This window comes from Haplochromis burtoni, unplaced genomic scaffold (genome assembly GCF_018398535.1).
Source record: "Haplochromis burtoni strain Fernald_Lab_line unplaced genomic scaffold, NCSU_Asbu1 Contig_200, whole genome shotgun sequence".
Taxonomy (NCBI): Eukaryota; Metazoa; Chordata; class Actinopteri; order Cichliformes; family Cichlidae; genus Haplochromis; species Haplochromis burtoni.
Window position 1 is genome coordinate 392,044 of NW_024582561.1, and position 22,123 is coordinate 414,166.

At 40.4% G+C, this 22,123-nt stretch overlaps 1 protein-coding gene across 1 annotated transcript; it reads left to right on the forward strand.

The window, feature by feature from the left end:
* Positions 1 to 17,008: 17,008 nt before the first annotated feature.
* LOC102294995 lies at positions 17,009 to 21,785 on the forward strand. The gene is made up of 2 exons (XM_005936287.2): positions 17,009 to 17,377; positions 19,327 to 21,785. Exon 2 carries the CDS (start codon positions 19,331 to 19,333, stop codon positions 21,125 to 21,127), a length of 1,797 nt encoding a protein of 598 aa, XP_005936349.1. The 5' UTR covers positions 17,009 to 17,377; positions 19,327 to 19,330; the 3' UTR covers positions 21,128 to 21,785.
* The last annotated feature ends 338 nt before the right edge of the window (positions 21,786 to 22,123 follow it).

The following is a 22,123-nucleotide window of genomic DNA, read 5'->3' on the forward strand; positions in this document are numbered from 1 at the left end:
ACTGTCCAAGCAGTAGTGGAACACAAACTAGAAATGCAGGCTGTTTGCCTTCAAAGTAAAAGTTGCAACTTTTACTCTGAATGCAAATATTCTTCATTTCCAGCTTATGTTCTGCTTGTAGCCACTTTTTTGTGTTCTATTACTGCTTGGCATGTGGTTTGCAGACATGTTAGCATTGAAACTCTCTGACCGTGGCAACCTGGTAGTAACCAAAGCAATCACCTAAAGAGCTTCCACACATCCAGCCTGTGTGGAAGCTGGAGTACCCAGAGAGAACATGTGGAGAACAGGCAAGGTCCACCATAAACCTCTTTGCAAGCAAATTCGCGATAGCGTGTCCAGCAATCCTCCAGTAACCACTTGCCAATCCGCTTGCAATATTCACATTCAACTAGCAACTGGCGTTTACAAGGTCACCATTTACCATTCTCTACTGCTTTAGTAGCTGATTTCAAAGCAGTCTCATCAGCGTCTCTTTTGTTTTGTTTCATACAAGAGACTGAATAGTGCCGGAAATCTTGCTACACTTTCAGCAAAAATAATATTCAGTCACATTGTCTGGAGTCCAACATCTATCAGAATATTTTCACTTCCTCTTTTCTCTCACATGAACTTCCTTTTCCCCCTCAAGCTTAAAAAGACTGTCTGGAGAAATGTGAGCTAGTTATGCTTTATGATCTGCAGTCTGCTATCTTATTGACATTTTGCCTGCCCTTCAACAAAAAAATTCCTTCAATAATATAACTCAATGTCGCGTGCAGCCTCAAACATAAAAGGCTGGTTGAAGCTGGACATGTGTTTTCAGCTGGTTCTGTCTGTTTAAAAGAGGATAATCCCAGCTTACATCATTGGGAATGAATTAATGGGTAAATTTGCTAATTTGATCTGGAAAAGTCACTCAGATTAAGCCAATCTTTCGACAGCCAGCAAAATACTAAACTTTACATTAATAACAATAATCCTCTAGTTCTGCAAGGTTGTATTTTCCTTAATTTCTTGTTTAGTCTGTTGCTAAATGCCTTTACCCCACAAACTAGTATAATTATCCCAGACAGTTTTTCCAGTCTGGAAACCTTTATTCTGATTGGACAATGAGTGACCCAGCTACCTGTGTTGTGTTCTATTCTACGCCCATATACATTTTGGAGTTCTGTGCTGCACCCAGTTTGCAGCACTGGTTATTTCATCTATCAGTTCTGGAGGCCAGTGGTACAATATAAACAGCATTTATTAAAAATAAATCTAGAAAGTCTACCTCTGTGTTACCATGCAGTCAGATGCTTGCATCACTAGCAACCAGAAGTAGCAAACAAATTGCTCAAAGAGCGCTTATTGTGATGACGCACATTAAATAGACAGGGTTGTTTCGTTTTGACAGGCATCCAGTTTTCGGAGCTTCCTGTGTTCTCTATCTGTATCCTCTATTTCAAAGCATCTGTTAACCATCAGCAAAACACCACTTCAAAAGCAACTGTCTAAAACAAACCTTTAGGTAAAGTGGGATGAATAAATAGTAATCAAAGACCAAAACAGAAAAAAAAAACATAAATACTGACCATCTACACAGTGTTTGGAAAATGTGACTTCTTCCTAGTAAAAAGAACTCTCTTAAACACAAGGAAGTTATTCCTCTTGTTAACAAAAGCCATGTTTGTTATGTGTCCTAAAACACGAAACAGAAGAATACCAAGAAATTGGGTTTGAAGGAGTGTATGAGTGTGCCAATTGTTTTCAGTCAGTGTGCTTTTTTCTCAGAGTATCAGTGGGTGTACTACAGAGCCAGTTCTGAAGCCACCACATTGTCTCTGAGCTCTGCCTTTGCCTTTAAATAACAATGTACACGTATTTATTGGTTAAGTATAATACATCTTAAAGTACTCAGCTTTTGTCTATTTTTCAGATTTAAACCATGCCTGTTTTGAGACGTTGTCCTAAGTATTAGTGTGTGTGTGTGTATGTGCAATGCCCAGGTGTGCGCTTCTACTTAGCATTCGCACATGCAGGGTGGTTACAATCTGGAAGTGGGATCTGACTCTTCAGCATCTGCAAGACACCCCCTTTCATTGACATCCAGTAGGACAGATTATCTCTGGCATTCCACATGTGGAAGCAGTTGAAGCCAGATGAGCTGCTTCTGAGAAATGTACAGTAAAAATATGTAGGACAAAGTGCACACAAATGGAGGGGATACGGCTCCTTTGGCCACTGTATATTAGCTGCATCATTATGGGCTTCAGGATTTGGACATTAATATTCTCTTGTTTTAGAAAATCTCTCCAAATATAAATGTAGAATATTTAGAACTGTAGTTTAATACAATAAACACTAGATTACCTAAACTCTTTATTTACTCGCCTTAGTAAGTCATCAGAGCTGATGTTTACAGCTATGGTCTGCAAGTTTACATATGCTTTGGGTTTTAAAATATTTCTTTACATTTTTTTTCCAGGATGAAAAAAAAAAGAACTGGGTCTGCACAAATGAGATTTTCTCTGATCCACTGAGTCAAAATGATACATTTGCACTGTAACCATTAAGTTAAGACATGGCTGATAATAAAATGATATTGTTGTTGGCACTAGGCAGAAAATGTTATCCATCTTGACCACCATTAATCGTGTTAATTTGTGTCTAAAAAGTAAATAAAAGTCCCAGACTGAAGCAATGTTAGACTTCTTAATTTGCCATTTCTCACTGCGGTATTCAAATGATAGTGAGGATCAAGCATTTTGCTAATTATCACATCAAGTTTGAAATGCTTGTATAGGGACACATCACATTCAGTTATATGTAAAGAATATAGGTTCTACTTCTTTTTAAATAAAAGACATGAGAGGGAGGGCATCACCTCTGTTCTGTCACACCAAACTTCTCACAAGAAAGTGAAAAAATTGTTTTAACAAAAGTCTACAATTGTAGCATCTTATGTTGTGGCGCATTAACCTATGCAAAGGAGGTTGTGTGCTTAGTAGCATTTGCATGCATGCATGTCCTGCTGTCTGTAAACCTGATATCTTGACATTTTGAATAAATTCTCATATCATTTTGTAGGGGTGCATAGTGGGATCATGTTAACAATCCATATAAACTTGGTTTACATCCATTAAGGACTTCAAGGCCAACTTAATGATTTACTTAAACTATATTTCAAGGATAAAAGATCTGATGTATCAACAGGACCTGGAAAAACTAGTCCATGCATTCATTTTTAGTAGGCTTGATTATTGTAACAGCATCTTTACAGGTCTAGCTAAAAAATCAGTCAGCTCATTCAGAACTCTGCTGCTCGAGTCCTCACTAAGACCAAAAAAGTGGACCACATCGGTCCAGCTCTGAGGTCTTTACACTGGCTGCCTGTCCGTCAGAGGATAGACTTTAAAGTTCTGATGCTGGTCTATAAAGCTCTGAATGGTTTAGGACCAAAAATACATCAGTGACCTCCTGACCCAGTATGAACCTTCCAGATCCCTCAGGCCATCTGGATCCATTTTTTTATTAGTTCCCAGAGTCAGAACCAAACAGCTGCATTCAGCTTTTATGCTCCATATATCTGGAACAAACTCCCAGAAAGCCTCAGATCAGCTGAAAAATTCAGTTTATTTAAACCCAGGTTGAAGACTCACCTGTTCTCAGCTGCATTGTGCTTTATTCAAATGCAAATCCGCACTGTTTTACTTTTAAGCTTAAATTTCAAAACTTACATTTTAACTACTGATTTTATCTACTGTTCCTTTCTTTTTTTTCATTTTAAATGCTTTTTATTTGCTTTTATTTTTTTAATGTCTCGGTAAAGCTTGTTGTTGAATTGTGCTATATAAATAAAAAATAAATAAATAAACTTGCCTTGCCTTGCCATATGATTATTACAAGTGTGGCGTGTAATGTCAATTTTACTAAAAAGTGAAATTACTTCTGCAACTAATTATACTCAAAATGATACCAAGTATATCAAAATGGGTTTAAACAGGGCAAATAACAAAAGCATGCATTTTGCACTTTTCTAACTGCACTAGAAACTACTTAAAAAATTAAATATATATACAAAATAATAAAATTAATTGCCCACACAGTGAACTGGCTCAGTGGAGTTTTGCTTCTTGTTGACTATGTGACCTTGAAGGACTCTTGGTAACTAGGCCACAGGACCGCTTTATTGGTTTAAAAAGGAAAATGAATGAAACAACACAGTCTGTACTTAAAAAGTAAGAGGAAAACCTTCTATGATCGTCTCAGTTTCACTACTGTCCGACCTGTTTCATGTATGCAATTATCAACTTTACAAAGCCTTGTGAGCTTTTGTGATCATTCACTCTGAGTTCGCTTGTTCATCAGTCTTGGGAGAAACCATTCCTCGGAGACAAAGTCTATTTAGGGACAGGAAAGAAAATTGCAGTTTTTTATAAAAACAGTCAGAGTGTGAAGTCAAGCGAAGAGACAAAATGTTCTGACAGGAAACTCTGCGGTTATTACACATAATGGACCAGCATATTCACAAAGACACACCTGCGTGAATGCACACACACACACACGCTAACACACCATCATGATGTTAATATTCTAACATCTGTGGATTCATTAACGCCCTCCCTTACATGTAAATTTTTAATCCATGTTCGTCTGCTCTCTGGAGTGTGAGGTATGGCTGAAATCCTTTTTTTTTTTAATGTGAGATGATTCATATGAGCACACAGCATCGTAATCACCAGCTAGTTGCTGTGCATCAATCAATTAAGAGAAGCTGTCAAAGCCCCATAATGGTTTTAATGTGCTGCTTCTTTCACTCACCCACTGAATCGCCTGAGTAATTGCTACATAATTACCCAGAATCATCTTAGGTAGTTCTCTACCTGGTTAAGTCCATGCCTGAATATAAATGTGTAGAAAGTTAGTTTCGGGTGACTTGTTTGAAAGCAAAGCACTTCTCGTGGGAGACATCAGAGGAATACATAATACAACTGAATTGATAAAGTGATGATTAGCAGTGCACCTGCAACAAGATGAGATGAAATCAGAGAAGAGCTTCATAAGGCACATTTGATTTGTGAGGGAGGGAAAAATGGAAACAACATTGCTGGTGGAAACACTGAGATCATTTACTTAGTAAAAGTACTGAATGTGTAAAGAAATTTCATTGCAAGTAAAATATGGTAATAATTATGATTATTGTCCTAATTAATTAATTAATTTAATGATTGATATAAATGAAAAATAGATATATATATATATATATATATATATATATATAAAATGTGAATAATGCCAGAACTCATCCAAATATCTTATCTACCCAACTAAAAGTATTAATCTCAAAATTAATGTGAGATTTGATCAGCTACATTACTTGTAATAAATTATTCAGCTGGCAGAACTACACTATTAAAATATTCAAATAATTTCCTGTTTTAAATTTCTGAAAGAATGTATCATGTTTTAAAAGTCTTGTAAGACTCTGGAACACTATTTAAAATTAATACTACAGATGGCAAATACTCCCAGTGAAATGTAAATTGCAATGGTGGCAAAAGTACATTTATAAAACATACTTGAAATTTAGCCAAGAAAGTGTGCATTATGGTATTTTATTGGATTATGGTTTCATTAACTGTCGTATATTTTACTCCTGTTGTTGACAGATGTTCAGATAAATGTAACCATTAGTATAATCTATAGCTGTACATGGAACAAAAACTCCCCCCTGTAATATAGTGAAGATGATGTACAAAGAGTGCATTAAAAAGAAACACTCTGGAAGAGAATAAAAAAAGAACGTAATTGCAAATAAAAACCTAGTAGACGTAGCTTTAGCTGCTCTTCACCACTGACAGGCCTTGACAGCAAAAAGCCGTAAATGGCATTCATTCTAAATAACTACAGTTAAAAGGAATGACTGTAACAACAGATTGTATGACTCATTTAAAGCACTACAAACTATTAGCCAGGTTGCTGAAATAAGAAGAGGCTTGCTATGTAATTACTGATATTAAACACAAAAACGTGCGGGAGATGGGGGGTAAGAGAAAAAGAAACAAAGCTGGTATTTCTGACATCTTTCAGCATCTTTTAACTTATTTTAGATGAAGGCGCTGGGTGCAATCAGCTCATGAAAGCCAGGAAAGCTCCAAAGTTAGCAGCAAATGAAGCACGAGATTGTGGTCAAAAATCTTCTGCTGGTGTTGTCACTTTTGCATATCAGAATTAACAATGCAAGGTATATTCCCATTTTTCCCATATTACTCCCATATTTTGAGTCCCCTCCCCGAGGCCTTCTGTTTTTAACAATGTTTCCTGGGAAACTCCCAGAATTTACAAGACCCTCAAATTTTATTTAGAGAAACGGCACTACACAAACGAGTGCATTTTCTGCTTTGTCCAAGTTATCAGATTTATGCACTAAAAACAGTTTCAGCTCATTTGTCAGAGCAGCCTCAGGCTACTCGCAGCTTGATTTAAGAGGTGTGGGCAGCTAATCATATGGTTTTCGACTGAATTAGCTGTCTTCTCAGGCATGTGACCGTTTTAGCTATCTTACTGCAAAGACACAGAAACAGCGAGACTTTAAAAACACATACTGGCATGTTATATGAGACTCTTTTGGTATTTGTAAATGGGAATTGATGACTTCAGTACAGCTGGACAAAAGATTGTAATAGGTTAAACAAAGTAAAAGTGAGGGCATATTCAGAGTCACAGAGAGAGAACGAGCATAATGGAGACTGACTGATGTAGTAAGGAGGAGATGCAGAGGGCTGGTGTGAGAATTATGATCTGCTGTGGTGATCCCTAAGTGAAGCAGTCAAAAGAAGAAGAAGAGATCAGTAAGTCGGAACTGAAATGCTGCAAAAACACAAATGTTGCTTTAGCTGTGGCACAGGAAAAATATTTTAGTACACCGGTTTTGTGGTACGCTTCATATTTTAGCATTCCTTCTGGTAGGCTAACAGCCAAAAAAGCTAAAGGATCCTGACCAAGCATCAGTATTTTACGAGAAAATATTATTTAAGTTGATAAATCACGACGACTTTTTTGAACTGACAAACCAACAGAGGAAAATTTTCCTGGGAATGAGATCCTCTTTGAGCATCACTATAATCTTCATCTAAATAGACTTAAGCCTGTTGAAATACGTCAATGAAGCATTTCACACACACACACACAAAACAAACTGATTGAAGAAACAGAGCAGCTTAGGTTGATGAAAACAATCAAAAACAGTGCCTAATTTACCGTACATCAAGAAACAACACCACATTTGGAAGTGCTCGAAATATGAATCACAGCTTTTGCAATCTAATAAAAAGGCTTTGCATGAAGCAATATAGTGACATTCAATTTAGTCCTATTTGCCTTTCAAATGAGCCTATTGATGATTTGAAAGTCTCAGCGGTCGCAATCCCGCTGTGTCAGTGGGAAACGACAATGCCGTGGTTTCTACTGCAGAGTAAAACACAACGAGCAGGGCTGAATCTTTATTCCTCTCGCACAGTCATCACCTCTTCCACCTACTATACTTTCATCTTTCCTTTTCAACCTGCTTTCAATAGATATGACTTGCCAGGACAATAGCGATAAACAAATATCATTGCTCATTGTCTTATTTGGAGAGTTCAACTGCCAGTGAGCCCCTGTTGGTGCTGCTGATTAATGCTGTGTAGTGTTTGGTGCTGACAGCGGTGCCCACATTCAGGGCCCCTTGGTCTCTAGGCTAATTAAAGTCATTCTTCAGTAATATTCCTAAATCAACTGTTTCCTCTTGCCTATTTAAGACCTAATTGGAAGCATGTGCACTCAACCCAATGGGTTCCTTTTAACCCTTGACACTTCAAGAATGTGTCTGATGTGGTTACTGATTTTCTTTTGCTGCTTTCTCTTTCTTTATTCTTCCCAGATGAAAAGGTGTGACGATGAAACTTTCACATACTTTTTTCCCCCCTAACGTCTGAGAATCAGACTGTAGATGTGGCGATGCTTTCGGGACCTCGGTGCTATCAGCATGTGTTTAATGTCTTAGAGAGCGATAACACTGACAACAAACAACTGTCTGGCTCCACATCAGATCCCGTGCTTCTGCACTGTGGCAGGAAGAGCAAATACTTACGAACACAGGATTTATCCAAAATCTGCAGATCTGCTCCAATTCTACATCATTTCATTATCATAATCCAGCCATGTACACACTGTCTGTCAAATTTAACACTCCTTGTTTACAATGTTACCTTCCATATTACATCCATTATTATTATTAGCACTCTTTGGAAGGTTAATTTATCCAAAAATGAAATAATGGCATGCGTGTGTGCACACGTTAATTATGCCCTCACCCATGCTGGCGTTATGGCTCTAAAAAGTAAGCATTCTGGCTTTACTGGAAGAATAATGTGGGAAAATTATTCTGTTCAATTATTTCACATTTCTTGGCAGTTCAACTCACTTTGTTATTTCAATATTGTTCTTCATTTCATACAGAATGATTCCCGCCTGAATTTACAATAGAACAAAGCAGGCTGCTGCTTCAAACCCATTACCAACAGAGACAATGCGGACTTCTCTTGTAGACTCTACTCTCTTTTTTCTTCCTTCTCTTTTTAGAGTCCAGGGCATGACGAAGACATCGCCTCTCTGCCTGCTGCAGCAAACAATCTGCTGTTTATCTGCACAGACGGTTCAACTGTGAATTTGCTTTAATCATTCATGTTGCTCCATTTCAGCGAGATCTCCAGGTTGTTATGAGATTTCGTAGCCGGTTGGGTGCACACATAAAACTCCATTTGGATACGAGATCATTTCCAAAAGAAACGGCTATGATGTTTTCCACCATGTAGATTGAATGAAGTGATGAGTAATTGAGGTGCCCAAGCTTGTCATTCTCATGCAGAAAACAAAAATACAGATGGAGGATCCATTACACTTTACTTTTCAGTCCTGAACTGCCTAGCTTAACAAACCTGCTTTCTTATGGAATGCTAGGTGTGCTACCTCTCAGCCTCGGTTTGTCAATGCCTCAAACTCATGTTTACAGCTGCTCTGTGAACAGAGAGCTATGGTACCCGTGCCAATTGTTGTTTGAAGAAAGACTGACATTATTGCTTTTGTTCACTGGAATATATTCCAAAATGTGGCTGACCCAAAATAACCCAGAGAGAGAGAGAAAACATAGACAGCAGCACAAAGCAGAATCAGCTTAATGGCTATTGCAAACGGGAGGAATTATTATAGCTATAAATGGTTGGCTAATGCTTTAAATTGTGAACCATTATTTTAAACAGGCATTAATGGTTGGAAAATGTAATAAAAGTCAAATAAAGCATTTTTGTTGAACTTCGAGCTGTAGGTCACCAACTTCATTTTGAATATTGATACACAGTACATGGAGCTAAGGATGAGATCCTATTTGGGCCCATCTAGCCTAAATATTTGTTAAAGGATCCGGTGTTCTGACAAACCATCCTACTTTGGCAAAATGTCCTACTGTAGTAGTTTATGCACATTTCTACTGTTACAGAGTAATTCCAGCACAAATTTAAGTAGGTATAACATTTTGGCACTTAACTTTGCCCATCAGAGTATGCTTGTAGCTAATATTCATAAAGCCAGGATGGTTTGCTACTTCATTTTACCCATTAAAGTATGCCTGTAGGTCACATTCAGAAAGGTAGCATGGTTTGGCACTTAATTTTACCCGTCAGAGTATGTTTTTTAGCTTTTATTAACAAAGGTAGGATGATTTGCCACTTAATTTTAGCTGCTAAAGTATGCCTGTAGGTCACATTCACAAAGGTAGCATGGTTTGGCACTTAATTTCGAGTTGTGCGCATGCATAGAAACAAAGGGTAGGATGGTTTGTCAGGTAGGATGGATTCCCAGAACACCTGGCTAAATGCTAAGACTCATACCGTCTTATGTAGTCTGGAAGATGAGTGGATGGTGGGGTGGGTGCAGTTTTCTCTGTGGTGGGGTTGGGTGGACTGTCCCGGGCTCTGTGGGGCCGGGGGGCGCTGCTGCACTGGGCCCCGGTCTGGATGGGCCTGGGCCCCCTTTCCCTGGCGGGTCGCGGAGTATGGGGGTGCCTACTGGGGTCAGCGGGGGAGCTGGCCCCAGGGAGGGGTCACTTGCCCCTCCCTTCCTTCCCTCCCCATCTCCAGCTGCCTCCCTCTTCCCGCTCCACCACAACCACCCACACATGCAGGGCCTTGGAGTAGGGGTATGTCACCAGGGTGCAGAGGAGGCTATCCCCCCCTCTGTCCCCTTCTGGCTGCCTCTGCCTCAATTTTATCCCACAACTTAGACATTCACATTACTCACACTCTCATTACACATACATATAGGATCTTGGGGGTGGGCACATACACGGAGTCCAAATTACCATCAGGGTGTATACCTCACCCCTGGCGTCGTTGCCCACCTCTCAATTTTAAATACACTTAGTCATTGAGGGCTAGCAGGAGGGACTATGCGCTTACCTGCTGCTCCTTGGCAGGTAGCTCCATGCCCTCCTGGGTTTTAATTGCACCTTAGATCACATATGCATCAACACTACAATGAGCGGGTGGAGGGAGGTTTGGAGTCTTCTCCCACCCCCATTCTCTGCGGCCTGCTGGAGCGGGAGGGCTAGTAGGAGGAGTTGGCCGTCCGGCTGCGGTCTGGGGTGTGGGGCCTCCCTGCTGCTGCGGAGTCGGGGTGGTCTGCCTCTCCCCACCGCAGGGAAAAGGGTAACACCACCTGGGTCTGGGTGCAATTCCCCCCTCCAGGGGCAAGGGTACCTAGACCCGGTTTGTAGAGTACGCTTGGGGAGTGTGATTGTGTGTACAGCGTCTCTTTATGTCTATCTCCACGTTGGTTGAGTGTGGAGTGAGTGCACATGAGAGCATGAGGGTGGGAATGGATGTTTGTGTCTGTGTGTGCCTGTATGTCTGTGTCTATATGTCAGGTTGGGTATCAGACGCCACCTCTCTGGGGACACCTCAGGCCCTCCAAGGTTTGGAGGCCTATCTCCACCCACCACCACTTCCCCTGCCGGTGGCGGACTCCCTCAGGTGTCGGTGTGCTGGTGGTTCTTTGTGTCTGGGGGTGGGCGTCCGGGTACACACCGGCTCACTCCTTGGCGGCCGCTTGTCGGGGCCTGGGCCTGGGGCTCGCTCGGGCCCCCTTTGGAGGTGGGGTGCCCCCGGCCTCTCGGCCTGGGGCTCGGTCACTCAGGCACAGCTGGGGGCCGGCGGAGCTCACGGGCGCGTCACTGCAACTCCCCCTGGCTTCTGCTCCGCGGCTGCTGGGCGAGCCCTCATCTGGGACTCTCCTCAGCTCTTACTGGGACAGTGGCGCGGCTGCCCCTCTGTTGGTCTTCCGTGGTCTCTTGTGTTCTGGGGGCCTCTGGATGTCTGGAGTTTTGATCTCCTCCATACCCGCTTCACACCCTGGAGGACGGGGCTGTGGCCCCCCCACACTCCCTAGCAGATCATTACATGGAGAAACCTTTGGAATGCAAGCATGCTGATCCACACAGGTATGCACACAGGTGTACACATGGGTATTCACAGACGCGGACTAAAGCTTTCTTGGCTGCTGCCTCAAAGCACACTGTGCGCTGTCTATCTTGCGTGCTGCACAATATCGTTTATTATTCAGTAACTATTGATATCTATGACTAGCTAGTTTATTGTGATGGTGCTTTGTTTTCTCTATTATTATGTTGCTCTTTGTTTTTTTTCTCCATACAGGTGACCCAGGAGTTGTTGTTTTTTTTTTTTTTTTCTTTTTCCCCCCTTCTCACCGTCTCTTCTCCCCTTTGGTTTTCTTTCTTTCTCTCCCCCTCTTTCTCTCATTCATTCCCCCTGTCCTATTTCTTAAAAAAAAGAAAAAAAAAATGACAAAGGATGAACTGAAGCTCTGCCATCACGTAATGTCGCATACTGCTGTTTCTGATGTCATTTAAAAAAAAAAAAAAAAATGCTAAAACTCAAAGATGCAAATTTTCAGAGCATAGGTCTCCAAAAGTCATAACGATATACACAGATCAAAGACGTGACAAAGGCACTGCAATCTACTGCCTGAGATAAATAAAAACATTATGTGCTTCTCCAAATTGGCATCTAATTCAGGAGAAGTGCATTGAGTTATTATGTGTTAAAGTCATTTTCAGGTCCCTGAATTTCTGCCAGTGGGTATCAAGCTGAGGTCACTATTGAGACTGAAAACAGAGATGGCAAACTTCCTGTAGAGGTGCTTGCCCACAGTGGCCTCTGCTGATGGGTAAAGGTACTGCGAGCAGAGGCAGGTTGAGAGTTTTAAGTGTGAAGCAGCGCAGCCTTGGCATTTATTTGAAAATGGGTTGATGATCACTAATTGGTTTAATCCTTTATTAAACTATGCGCTCATGATTACCTTAAGATAATGAATCACGCTCAGCCAACTGTTGTGGCGGAATATAATTGACATGGATGGATCCCAACTGCTTACTGGGAGAAGCTGTGGGATGCATCTGTCCTGCCTTTGCACAGCTGCTGGAGAGTGATGACAGCAGTGTTTGGCTTTTTTAATTGAAGCGGAATGCAGTGGCGTTTGCACTACTGAATCAGAAGACAGTTGTGAATGCGGCTCATCAAATTATATCTAAACTGTTGTCAAATATGGGAATCAAGCATATATTCTCACAGGATCTTATCACGGTGGAAAATATGAAATGCTAATATCTGGCATGACACAAGAAAAGCAGAAAGAGTACATCCAGATGTTCCAGCAATCTATTTAGCAGTGTGTTTGAAGCCAAATTTTTATGACAACATGGAAATACTTTTATGAGAATAAATGTCAACCACAGACAGAGGGAACAAATGAAATTGCTGTTAAAAGCAAAACTCCCACGGCAACAAATGCTATTGTCTGAAAACACGGCCTACACATACAGTAAAAGATGCTTTCCCATAAAGTGCTCTGAAAGACCTCACTAAGCTATTTTCAGCCTGTTTAGTAGTAGCCAAGCACTGATATAAATCAAGTAATTGCTAACAGAGTCCCATGATGTTATTTTAGCTTCGAGCTCAAAGAACGCAAAGATTGGCCATTAAAGAGAAATGAAATGATATGATTTAATTGGCTTTTCGCTGACCTAATGCTTTCTTAAGTCAAGAGCGTGTGGCGCTGTTTCATGTTTAAAGACATGCATTTTACAGCAGTAATTGAGAGGCTTTTATGTCACAAAATGTTTTGAGTCCAAAGCTCGCACTGATGGATTAAGCCAGACTCTGAGCATTACAAAGAGGGGGGCATTTCACAGAGAAGACATGAAAGCATTTCTCGGATCTTCGGCGATAACTTTAATCTCGAAGCCAAATTTCCCCCAACAACCTACAGATAAATGGAGCTTATGTGTCAATGTCGCAGTTTTGGCAGATTTGATTGTATTCCAACAAAAAAGAAAATAGGCTACTTGTGTGTGAGAGCGACACTTAAATCAAAATGGCAACAAGAACCAGCTTTCACTGTGCTGTCTTTCCATCATCTTTAGCGTTTAATGTGAGTGGAAATCAAGATTTTGCTCAAGGAAAACGTAATCTGGAACCAAAGAGACAAAAAGCGAGAAAAGAAACATTTATTATAGTTCAACATTTGCTTTGAATTAAATCCTGTTACTGTGAGATCTCTTTCTGCGCCTCTTTTCTTTCCCAAGTGGATTTTTTTTCTCCTATATCAAGAAATTTAAATACAAGAAGAGTAAATGATAATTCCTATGAGACCAGAGGATGTTTGGGAAAAGCCAAATCCACCAGCTAACCAGAAAACCAACATCACCCTCCATCACTGCCATGCCATGACATCATCCTGCTTCCTCTGTGCTGGTGTCCCTGTGGTCTGGACTCCTAAATCTCTGGCTTAAACACTGAAATTCTCAAACGGGCTTGGCGAATTAATCCAACGACGAGAGACAAGAAAATAATAGTGCTCAGCTTTAGTGAGGTCCTCTTGCCTTTTCTGTCTCTGTGCTATGTGTCAGCATGAATATTCCTCCTCTGAAGAGTGCTGCGATACAACCTGACATTACCAACTTGGAGTGCCCCCAAATTAGATAGAGTTAGTTTGCTTTGGCAGCACTCGCCGCTCCACAAAAACCTGGATACTGCATAAACTCCAGAAATGTCTCTAATGACAGACATATGGTACAGAAATGTACCCCTGAGCTAGAGGTAATCACTGTCATTTAATGTTACAGCAAATGAGTCGACCATTAACACCCAGACCAGTACAGGCCTACACCAGCAGTAAAAGATCAGTTTGGTTAATTTGATTATGGTGCTTAAAATTGTCTAAAATATACCTAGTTTTATTGCCATCATCCATGACAAACAGTTAAATTAGTGCAACTCACGACATACTTCATACTTATACCTCTAACATTCAGTTGGGGCTGTAATGTTTTGCACAAAAATACAGATTTTTGTTAAACCTTTTTGTCTCTGTACACAAACACAGTGGATTTTAAAATAAACAGTCAATATGTGATTGAAGTGCAGACTTTAGGCTTTAATTCAGGGGGTTTAACAAAGAAGGACCGATTAGATTTTGCCTGAAAACATCTAAAAAGCATGCAGCTTCTCTACAGCTGAAACCAAGATTTGCTGGTACAAGAACGACTGAAGGAGAAAGTAGGAAGAAGGTACGGCTCATTATCCAAAGGATGTCAAACATGGCTGAGACAGTATGATGTTATGGGCATGTACGGCTGCCAGTGGAACCAGGTCCTTAATGTTTTTTGATGATGTGATGGCTGATATAAGCAGCAGGGTGAAATCTGCATGTGAAGCACTGATTCACAGTGCAAATGGATAATAACCCAAAGCACGCTGCAAAAACAACCCAACAGTTTCTCAAGACACAACATTAAAAAAAAGGTACTCTTCAATGGCCAAATCAGTCACCTGATCTAAACCCAACAGAGCATGCTTTTCAAAGAACGAAGAAAAGACAATGCAGAGAGGGCCACAAACAAGCAGCAACTGAAGGTGGCTGCAGTAAAGGTCTGGCAGGGCAACAGACAGCTATTAACTGCAGAGGACTTTCAGCCAAGCAAGCCTTATATTTAAAAATATGATTGTGAAATTCATTTTTAGCCTCTAAAATTTGGGGACTGTGCAAAAATGAGTGCAATTTCTAAGCATTTACTGAAATCCTTTTTTTCTTTTTAAAAAATTGATTGTTAGAGACAGGAAAGGCACAAACATGAAACTGACTTTCTACTAAGACTGATCGATTTAAATATTTGGCAGTGTAGATCATGTATTGAGTGAATGGGTGTGGGTCTGAAGGCATTGTTGCTAAAGATGTGATTTGAGATGGACTTTATTGGTAGGCTCTTTTTTATGTTTTTGACCTTTAATAGGGCTAATATTAATGGGTTAATTGAGAAAAGAGTTTGAGATTAACCAAGTATGAATACAACAATTCAGTTACAGTGCTAGTGGATCTATTACTGCTTGTCATCAATATAAACACTGATAGTTGCAGAATAGCATTCAATTTACCAGCTACTTATCAATAAAACTAGCTACAGTATGAACTCGCTAGCTAAAAACAAGCAACAATTTAGACCAGGGGTGTCAAACATAAGGCCTCTGGGCCAGAATCGGCCTAGCGAAGATTCCAATCCAGCCCATTGGTTGGTTTTGGAAAATGTGAAAGAAAAGATACATTTGAGACATTAACTGTACTTTTACAAGTTTTACAGCTTTTCCTACTGATAAAGTCCCCCATGGCCTTTTACAATACACAAAAGTATTTATATAATTCTTAATATAATAAATATATATATATATAATAAAATAATAGAATGATAGATTTCTTTAATTTTACACATTTTCTTTTTACAGTTTAACCCCAAAAAGTCATGCTGACACATATCTTTCATTTACCGCACATCTTTTCTTTATCATATAGAAATCCTGTGACAGACTGTTAAAATTGCTCTTGCTTGTCTTCTGCTAAGATATTTTATTGTTTAAATGTGTAATTACACTGAAAGAATTTGGAGTTTCACTGATTTGGCCCACCTAAGATGTAAAGTGGGTGTTTTATAAAGTAAAATGCATTAGCAAATATTTAGTTGTTGTTGTGCAAAACAAATAAATACCTATGCTCTTTAACTAAATTTTAAAAATATTTGATGATGTCAACCTGTAGCTGCTAATATGAATTTCTCTTTAACCCCATCCATCATCAAAGAAGCAATACAGAAGCAATCCACAGCCATCAGTTCAAACATAACATACGTGCGTTTGGAAGCAATGGGTAAGCATAGCTGTTCATAAATTTTTACATCATGTTTATAATCAAAAAAAATGTTGTTTTGTTTTGTTTTTTACATCAAGTTGTAAAAAAATTGTCACAGCTGATGTCTACAAAATATAGTGTTTAATTAATACAAGAATTACTTTGTCTGAGTAGACACTTTTAAGAAGTTAAACCTGCTACCATGCCAAAGTAAAGAAAACCTGGGCATAATTTATCTTATCAGTTACACCTGTTCTTCCCAACATGTCATGATGTGGGAAACCTTGTTAAGGATAAAGACATTCAAATGACAAGTCAGCGTTTCCTTTCATATCAGAAACATAATGAGAGTGGCAGGCGTTTCCCACTTAATCCATTTAAGACCTTTATCGTCTTATTAACCTTGAATCAAAAAGGTGTGGCAGAAGCAAAGATAGTAGAGAAAGAGGTTATATTCAATGCACGCAAAGACCAGAGCTGGTCAAATGAGAATAAAACGGTTAATTATAACGCTTAACCTCGCTGTGAGAGTAAATGTATTTGTAAGATAACACTGCACAAAAACTACAGGAGCAACTGTGCATTTTTCTTTTCTGCAAACTAGCAGGTCTGTTGATATTTTTATTCATGTTGTTTCATGTTATGCTGAACAATTTTATTGCTGTATTTTGCATTTAACAGTATTGAGTTCAAACAATTTGTTTCTCGTCAACTTTCCCTGTGAGTCAAATCCAACTTTTTGAGCCATTTGAGCTCCCTTACTTGCTGCATTGGGGATTCAGGAAGCAGCTTCACTATCATAACAAAAGCGTTAAGAAACGCGTTTGTTGACAAATTATGTTACATTTCCTGGTCTTTTATCGTCAGTCAGTCTGTAACGTGAAGTACTTTCAGTATGCAGACGGTCTGTTATCTTGTCAAAGTTTACCGTCTGAACAATGTGCTCTTATTTCGTTTATTTAGACCACTTTGCTAACATCACTTGCAGGCTACAGAGTTAGCCGAAACGGCTAACTTAAATCCTCCAGGAACTTAAGTTGGAGGAACATTTTCCATCAAGTCTGGGCATCCGATGAAACTGAAGCACCTTCCAGTAAAAGTGGAGTAGTGTGTGTTCATAGAGGTGGGTAAAATAAGCTACTGTTTCTTTGATATTCTGGTTTGTTTTTTAACATTAACTTGTGTTATATTTTGATTTCATTCCAGGGAAGTGAAAGTGCTTACTGTAGAAATAAAAAATGTACTATTGCAAGAACTGGACAGTAAGAGGAAAGATTGTTAACCTGCAGGTTGAGATGTGCAAGAGTCCCATAACTGAGAAGTTTTTTCCATGTGTAATATTTTATTTTATTTAGTTAGGAATCAGAAGATGCCTTAGTGTTTGAAAAAGCTAAAAATAAATCTAAAACCTTTGGGACTCCATCCTTTGGAATTCTCAAAACCCAAACAGAAAGCAACCAACGTAATGACAAGTTTGAACACCAAAGCTATCATTCTACACTTCACTGCACTTCACTTTGTAAAGTACACTTTAAGTATCACGTTGGACCCATTTTTTCCTTTAGAACTGCTTTAATTCGTTGTGGAACAGATTCAAGGTGCTGGAAACATTCCTCAGATACTTTGGTACTTACTTTGATGTGATAGCATCGCAGTTGCTGCAGAAGTGTCGGCTGGAAATCTATGTTGCAAATTTCCTGTTTCACCACATCCCAAAGTCACTAGATTGAGATCAGTGAACTCATTGTTTTGTCCATGAAACTAGTTTGAGGTAATTTGTTCTTTTTGACTTGGCACGTTATCTTGCTGGAAGCAGTTATCAGAAGATGAGTACACTGTGATCGTAAAGAGATTGAATTGGTTAGCTACAATACTGGGGTAGGCTGTGCTGTTTAAATCATGGTCTGCTGGTACTAAGTGGTGCAAATTGTGCCAAGACAATATCCCCTACACCATCACCAGCAGCCTGAACTTTTGAGAGAAGGTAAGCTGGATTCATGCTTTCATGTTGTTTACACAGAATTCTGACTCTACCATCTGAATGTCACGGCAAAAATAAAGACTCGTCAGACCAGGAAACTTTTTTTTTCAGTCTTCTATTGTTCGATGTTGGTGATCTCTTGTGAACTGTACCATCAGTTTCCTGTTTTCAACTGAAAGGAGTGGCGCTCTTTATGCCTTTCTTGTTTGAGGTGTTGTCTGTTCACATATGCTCTTCTGCATACCATGGTTGTAACGAGTGTACACCTGAGTTACTGTTGCCTTCCCATCAGCTCAAAGTAGAAGTCACTTTGAGTCACAATCACAGTAGTCTTTTCACCCACAGAACTGCCACTCACTTGATATTTTCTGTTTTTTGGTCCATTTTCTGTAAACCATAGAGCTGTGTGGGAAATCCCCAGTCCATCATTAGTTTTGGAAATAGTCAGGCCAGCTCATGTGGTACTATGCGGCATTCAAAGTCGATTAAATGACCCGTCTTCCTCAGTTTGAGCATCAGAATGCTGGCAGCAGGTCTCATGTTTATGTAATTGAGTTGCTGCCTTGTGTCTGGCTCATTAGATATCTCTGGTAACAAGCAGTGGAAGAGGTGTACCTAATGAAGTGGCCAATTAAAAGTATTTTCAGCCTAATAATCCAACAGAAAATACTTAGACTCACTGACGTTTGACTTTGACCTTTGGCTTTTATGACTAGCAAATATATTGTAAAATATATGTTTCCGTGTTTGCTTTAATTTAATTTATTTCCTAATGGGTCTGTTTAATCATGCATTATAAACAGAGGTAAATGTTTTGCTCAAATTTAACAGGAACAACGTCTGTGACTAAAATTAGAGCTGTTTAATCACGGAGATTATTATATTCTGTGAGGATGGTGCTTAATTTATCTTCATGTCCGAGGAGTCTGGACCTATCAATCTGCGCTGTATTATATTAAAAGGTTTTTCTTATCCACACTGAGGTATGTGCTTAAGGAGGAAATTATTTCGGGGCACAGTCATTGTGATTAGGCGTGCCTGTACAGCAGCAAGATTTGTGATTAATGATTTTCTTTATTGTGCTAATACAGAACGATGCCACGCTTGCAGTCCGGTGTGTGGAAGCATTTTACCCCAGCCATCAAAGATGGAAGAGAGACCTTCATGTGCAACTACTGCTCAAAGACATACACAAAGAACGCGACTAAGATGCAGATGCATTTAGACAAATGCAAGGAGTACTCTGTGGTTTCGCAGCAGTCGCCCGGCCCAGATGGGAGCTCCTCTGCCTCCATCCCTGTTCCCTCCTTATCGTTCTTGCCATCTGCCACTCCTGGGGGACAGTTTCTCATTGATTCTGTGGATCAGCGCATCCAGGCGTATGCCGACGAGTGCCTGGCGAGAGCTGTGTACGCCACATCTTCACCCCTCACTCTCACAGACAATATTTACTGGAAACGATTTTTCAGTGTTCTTCGGCCGGCTTATTGTCCGCCCCCTAGAGAGGCTCTTTCCTCACATCTGTTGGACTGTGAGTTTGACAGAGTACAAAGCCAGGTTCATGAGAGCATGGGGAAAGCAGACTGCGTCGCCATCATCAGCAGTGGCTGGTCTAACGTGAAAGAAACTGGGACTATTATCTATGCTGTTGCTACTCCCGCACCGCTGTTTTACAAATGCACAATGACAAAGGAGCAGACACGCACAAGCACATTTATTGCTGACGAACTTAAAGGCGTCATAAATGAAGTCGGTTCACAAAAGGTTTTCGCTGTTGTTACTGACGATGCCCCGGAAATGATGGCAGCGTGGGCTCAAGTGGAGGAAGCTTTCCCGCACATATCAGCTATTGGCTGCACAGCGTCCGGTGTCGAGCGTCTCTTTGACGACATAGTGGCTCAGCCGTCTATGAAGTCACTGTGTAGGAGAGCTGAGCAGGTGGTGAGGTGTGTTCAAGAGCGGCAAATGTTAAGTGACACTTTTAGGTGCTGGCAGACTACAAAAATAAGAGACCACACTTCTAAAGGGACAGCACTGGAACGGCCCTCTGGCACAAACTGGACTAGTGTGGTTAACATGTTCAGCAGCCTCCTCGAGGGTCAGAACTCTCTACGAGAGATGGCAGTCTCTCCCACACTGGATATTGAAGTGACTGTCAGGGCTACTTTGCAGGATGCCGAGTTTTGGAAAGGGCTGAGCAGCAGTCGGAGCTTACTGTACTTGATTGGGAATTATATTGATTTCTTGAAAAGAGAAGATGCCGCGCTCTCTGGTGTTGTCGACATGTTCAGTCAGCTAAGATACGTCATCGGGACTTCTCTGTCAGCATCTGTGCTGCACAGCGGCGAGCAGAAAGCTGTCATGGCATCATTAGACAGGTGTCAGGAGTTCTGCGTGAAACCTATCCACGCAGCAGCGTACATGCTCGATCCAAAGCATGTCGGACAGCAGACGCTCACCGGGGAGCAGATAAACAGCGCTTACTATGCGATATCCAACCTGTCGCACCATTTGAATCTCGACGAGGGTAAAGTGCTCGGCAGCTTTGCCAGGTTCTCGGCCAAGCAGGGACTGTGGAAGGGGGCTGGAATATGGAGCTCGTGTCAGCACGTGTCCGCATCCACATGGTGGAAAGGCCTGTGCTCTTCTGAGCCGCTCTCTGCCGTAGCCTTCGCTATACTCCAGATCCCACCGACAACAGGTGCGTGCGAGCGCCTGTGGCAGCACCTCCGTAGTATGAAGATGAAAGGCTTTGTCTCAGCGGAGAGGGTACAGAAACTTGTCGCAGTGCAGGCAAATCTCAATCTTTTAGAGCCAAGCGACTTCGACTATGCTCCACTGGAGAGTGACGAAGAGAAAAAGGCTTCATTTCAATCAGAGCCTCACCAGTAAGAAAAATGCCTTACAGTGTAATAAAATACAACTATTAGACTAGATGTACATTTCCTTTCAGTGTAAAGGATTCAAACTACTCCGCAAAACTAAGTAAACTGCACCATGCTCATGTTTCTTTATTCAATCCAAGGCTTTTAGAGAAAACACCTTCATAAGGAGACACTGAATCAGATGCCTTCATGTGTTTTAATCATCTACAGTGAATTCAAGTTTTTTTTGTATTACATAATCACAGTATGTATCAACCTTTTAATCACAACTTAAAATATTAACACAACAACAAGGTCATATATTTCTTACAGCAACTAAACGATGTAAATAAAACCACTGTATTTATTGAAGATAACACTTTTGTCTCTTTTGCGTTTATACCTGCAACTTCACCTTCACACACATTAAAAAGTGTTTCTGCACAAATGTTCTTCAGAAATACACCACAATAATTTTAACAAGTTAGATCTAATCTTTATAATGAAGTTGCCAGGTTACCAGCAATTATTTTAACATCTTTTTTTTTCCCAGTGGAATGAGCGTAGAAGTAATACGCTGTAGAGATGTTGGTAGTTATTAGGGGTGCAACAATACTCGTATCGATATTGAACCGTTCGATACAGTGCTTTCGGTTCGGTACGCATATGTATCGAACAATACAAAATTTTTAATTTATTTCATCAACTTTCCTTCTGACGATGCTGTCTGTGTTGAGCACTCAGTGAATCTGCGTTCGACTACTCCGCCTAGGCTGCACTGTCGAGCGCAGAGCCACTGAGTGCTCAACACAGACAGCATCGTCAGAAGGAAGAGCGCAGGGCAAGCTAGCGAGACAGAAGTTAAGCTCTCCTTGCAACATGGCAAATTGAACCTCATTCAGATCTGGCATTTGGAATTAATTTGGTTTTCATGTGACGTATGACCCTGAAGGTAAGCGCGTCATGGACTAAAGTAAAACAGTATGTTGGATGTGCCACGCAATGCTCAATTACATGGGTGGGA

Coding starts and splice junctions, on each gene's coding strand:
- LOC102294995 (XM_005936287.2), top strand. CDS start 19,331: ATGCCACGCTTGCAGTCCGGTGTGTGGAAGCATTTTACCCCAGCCATC.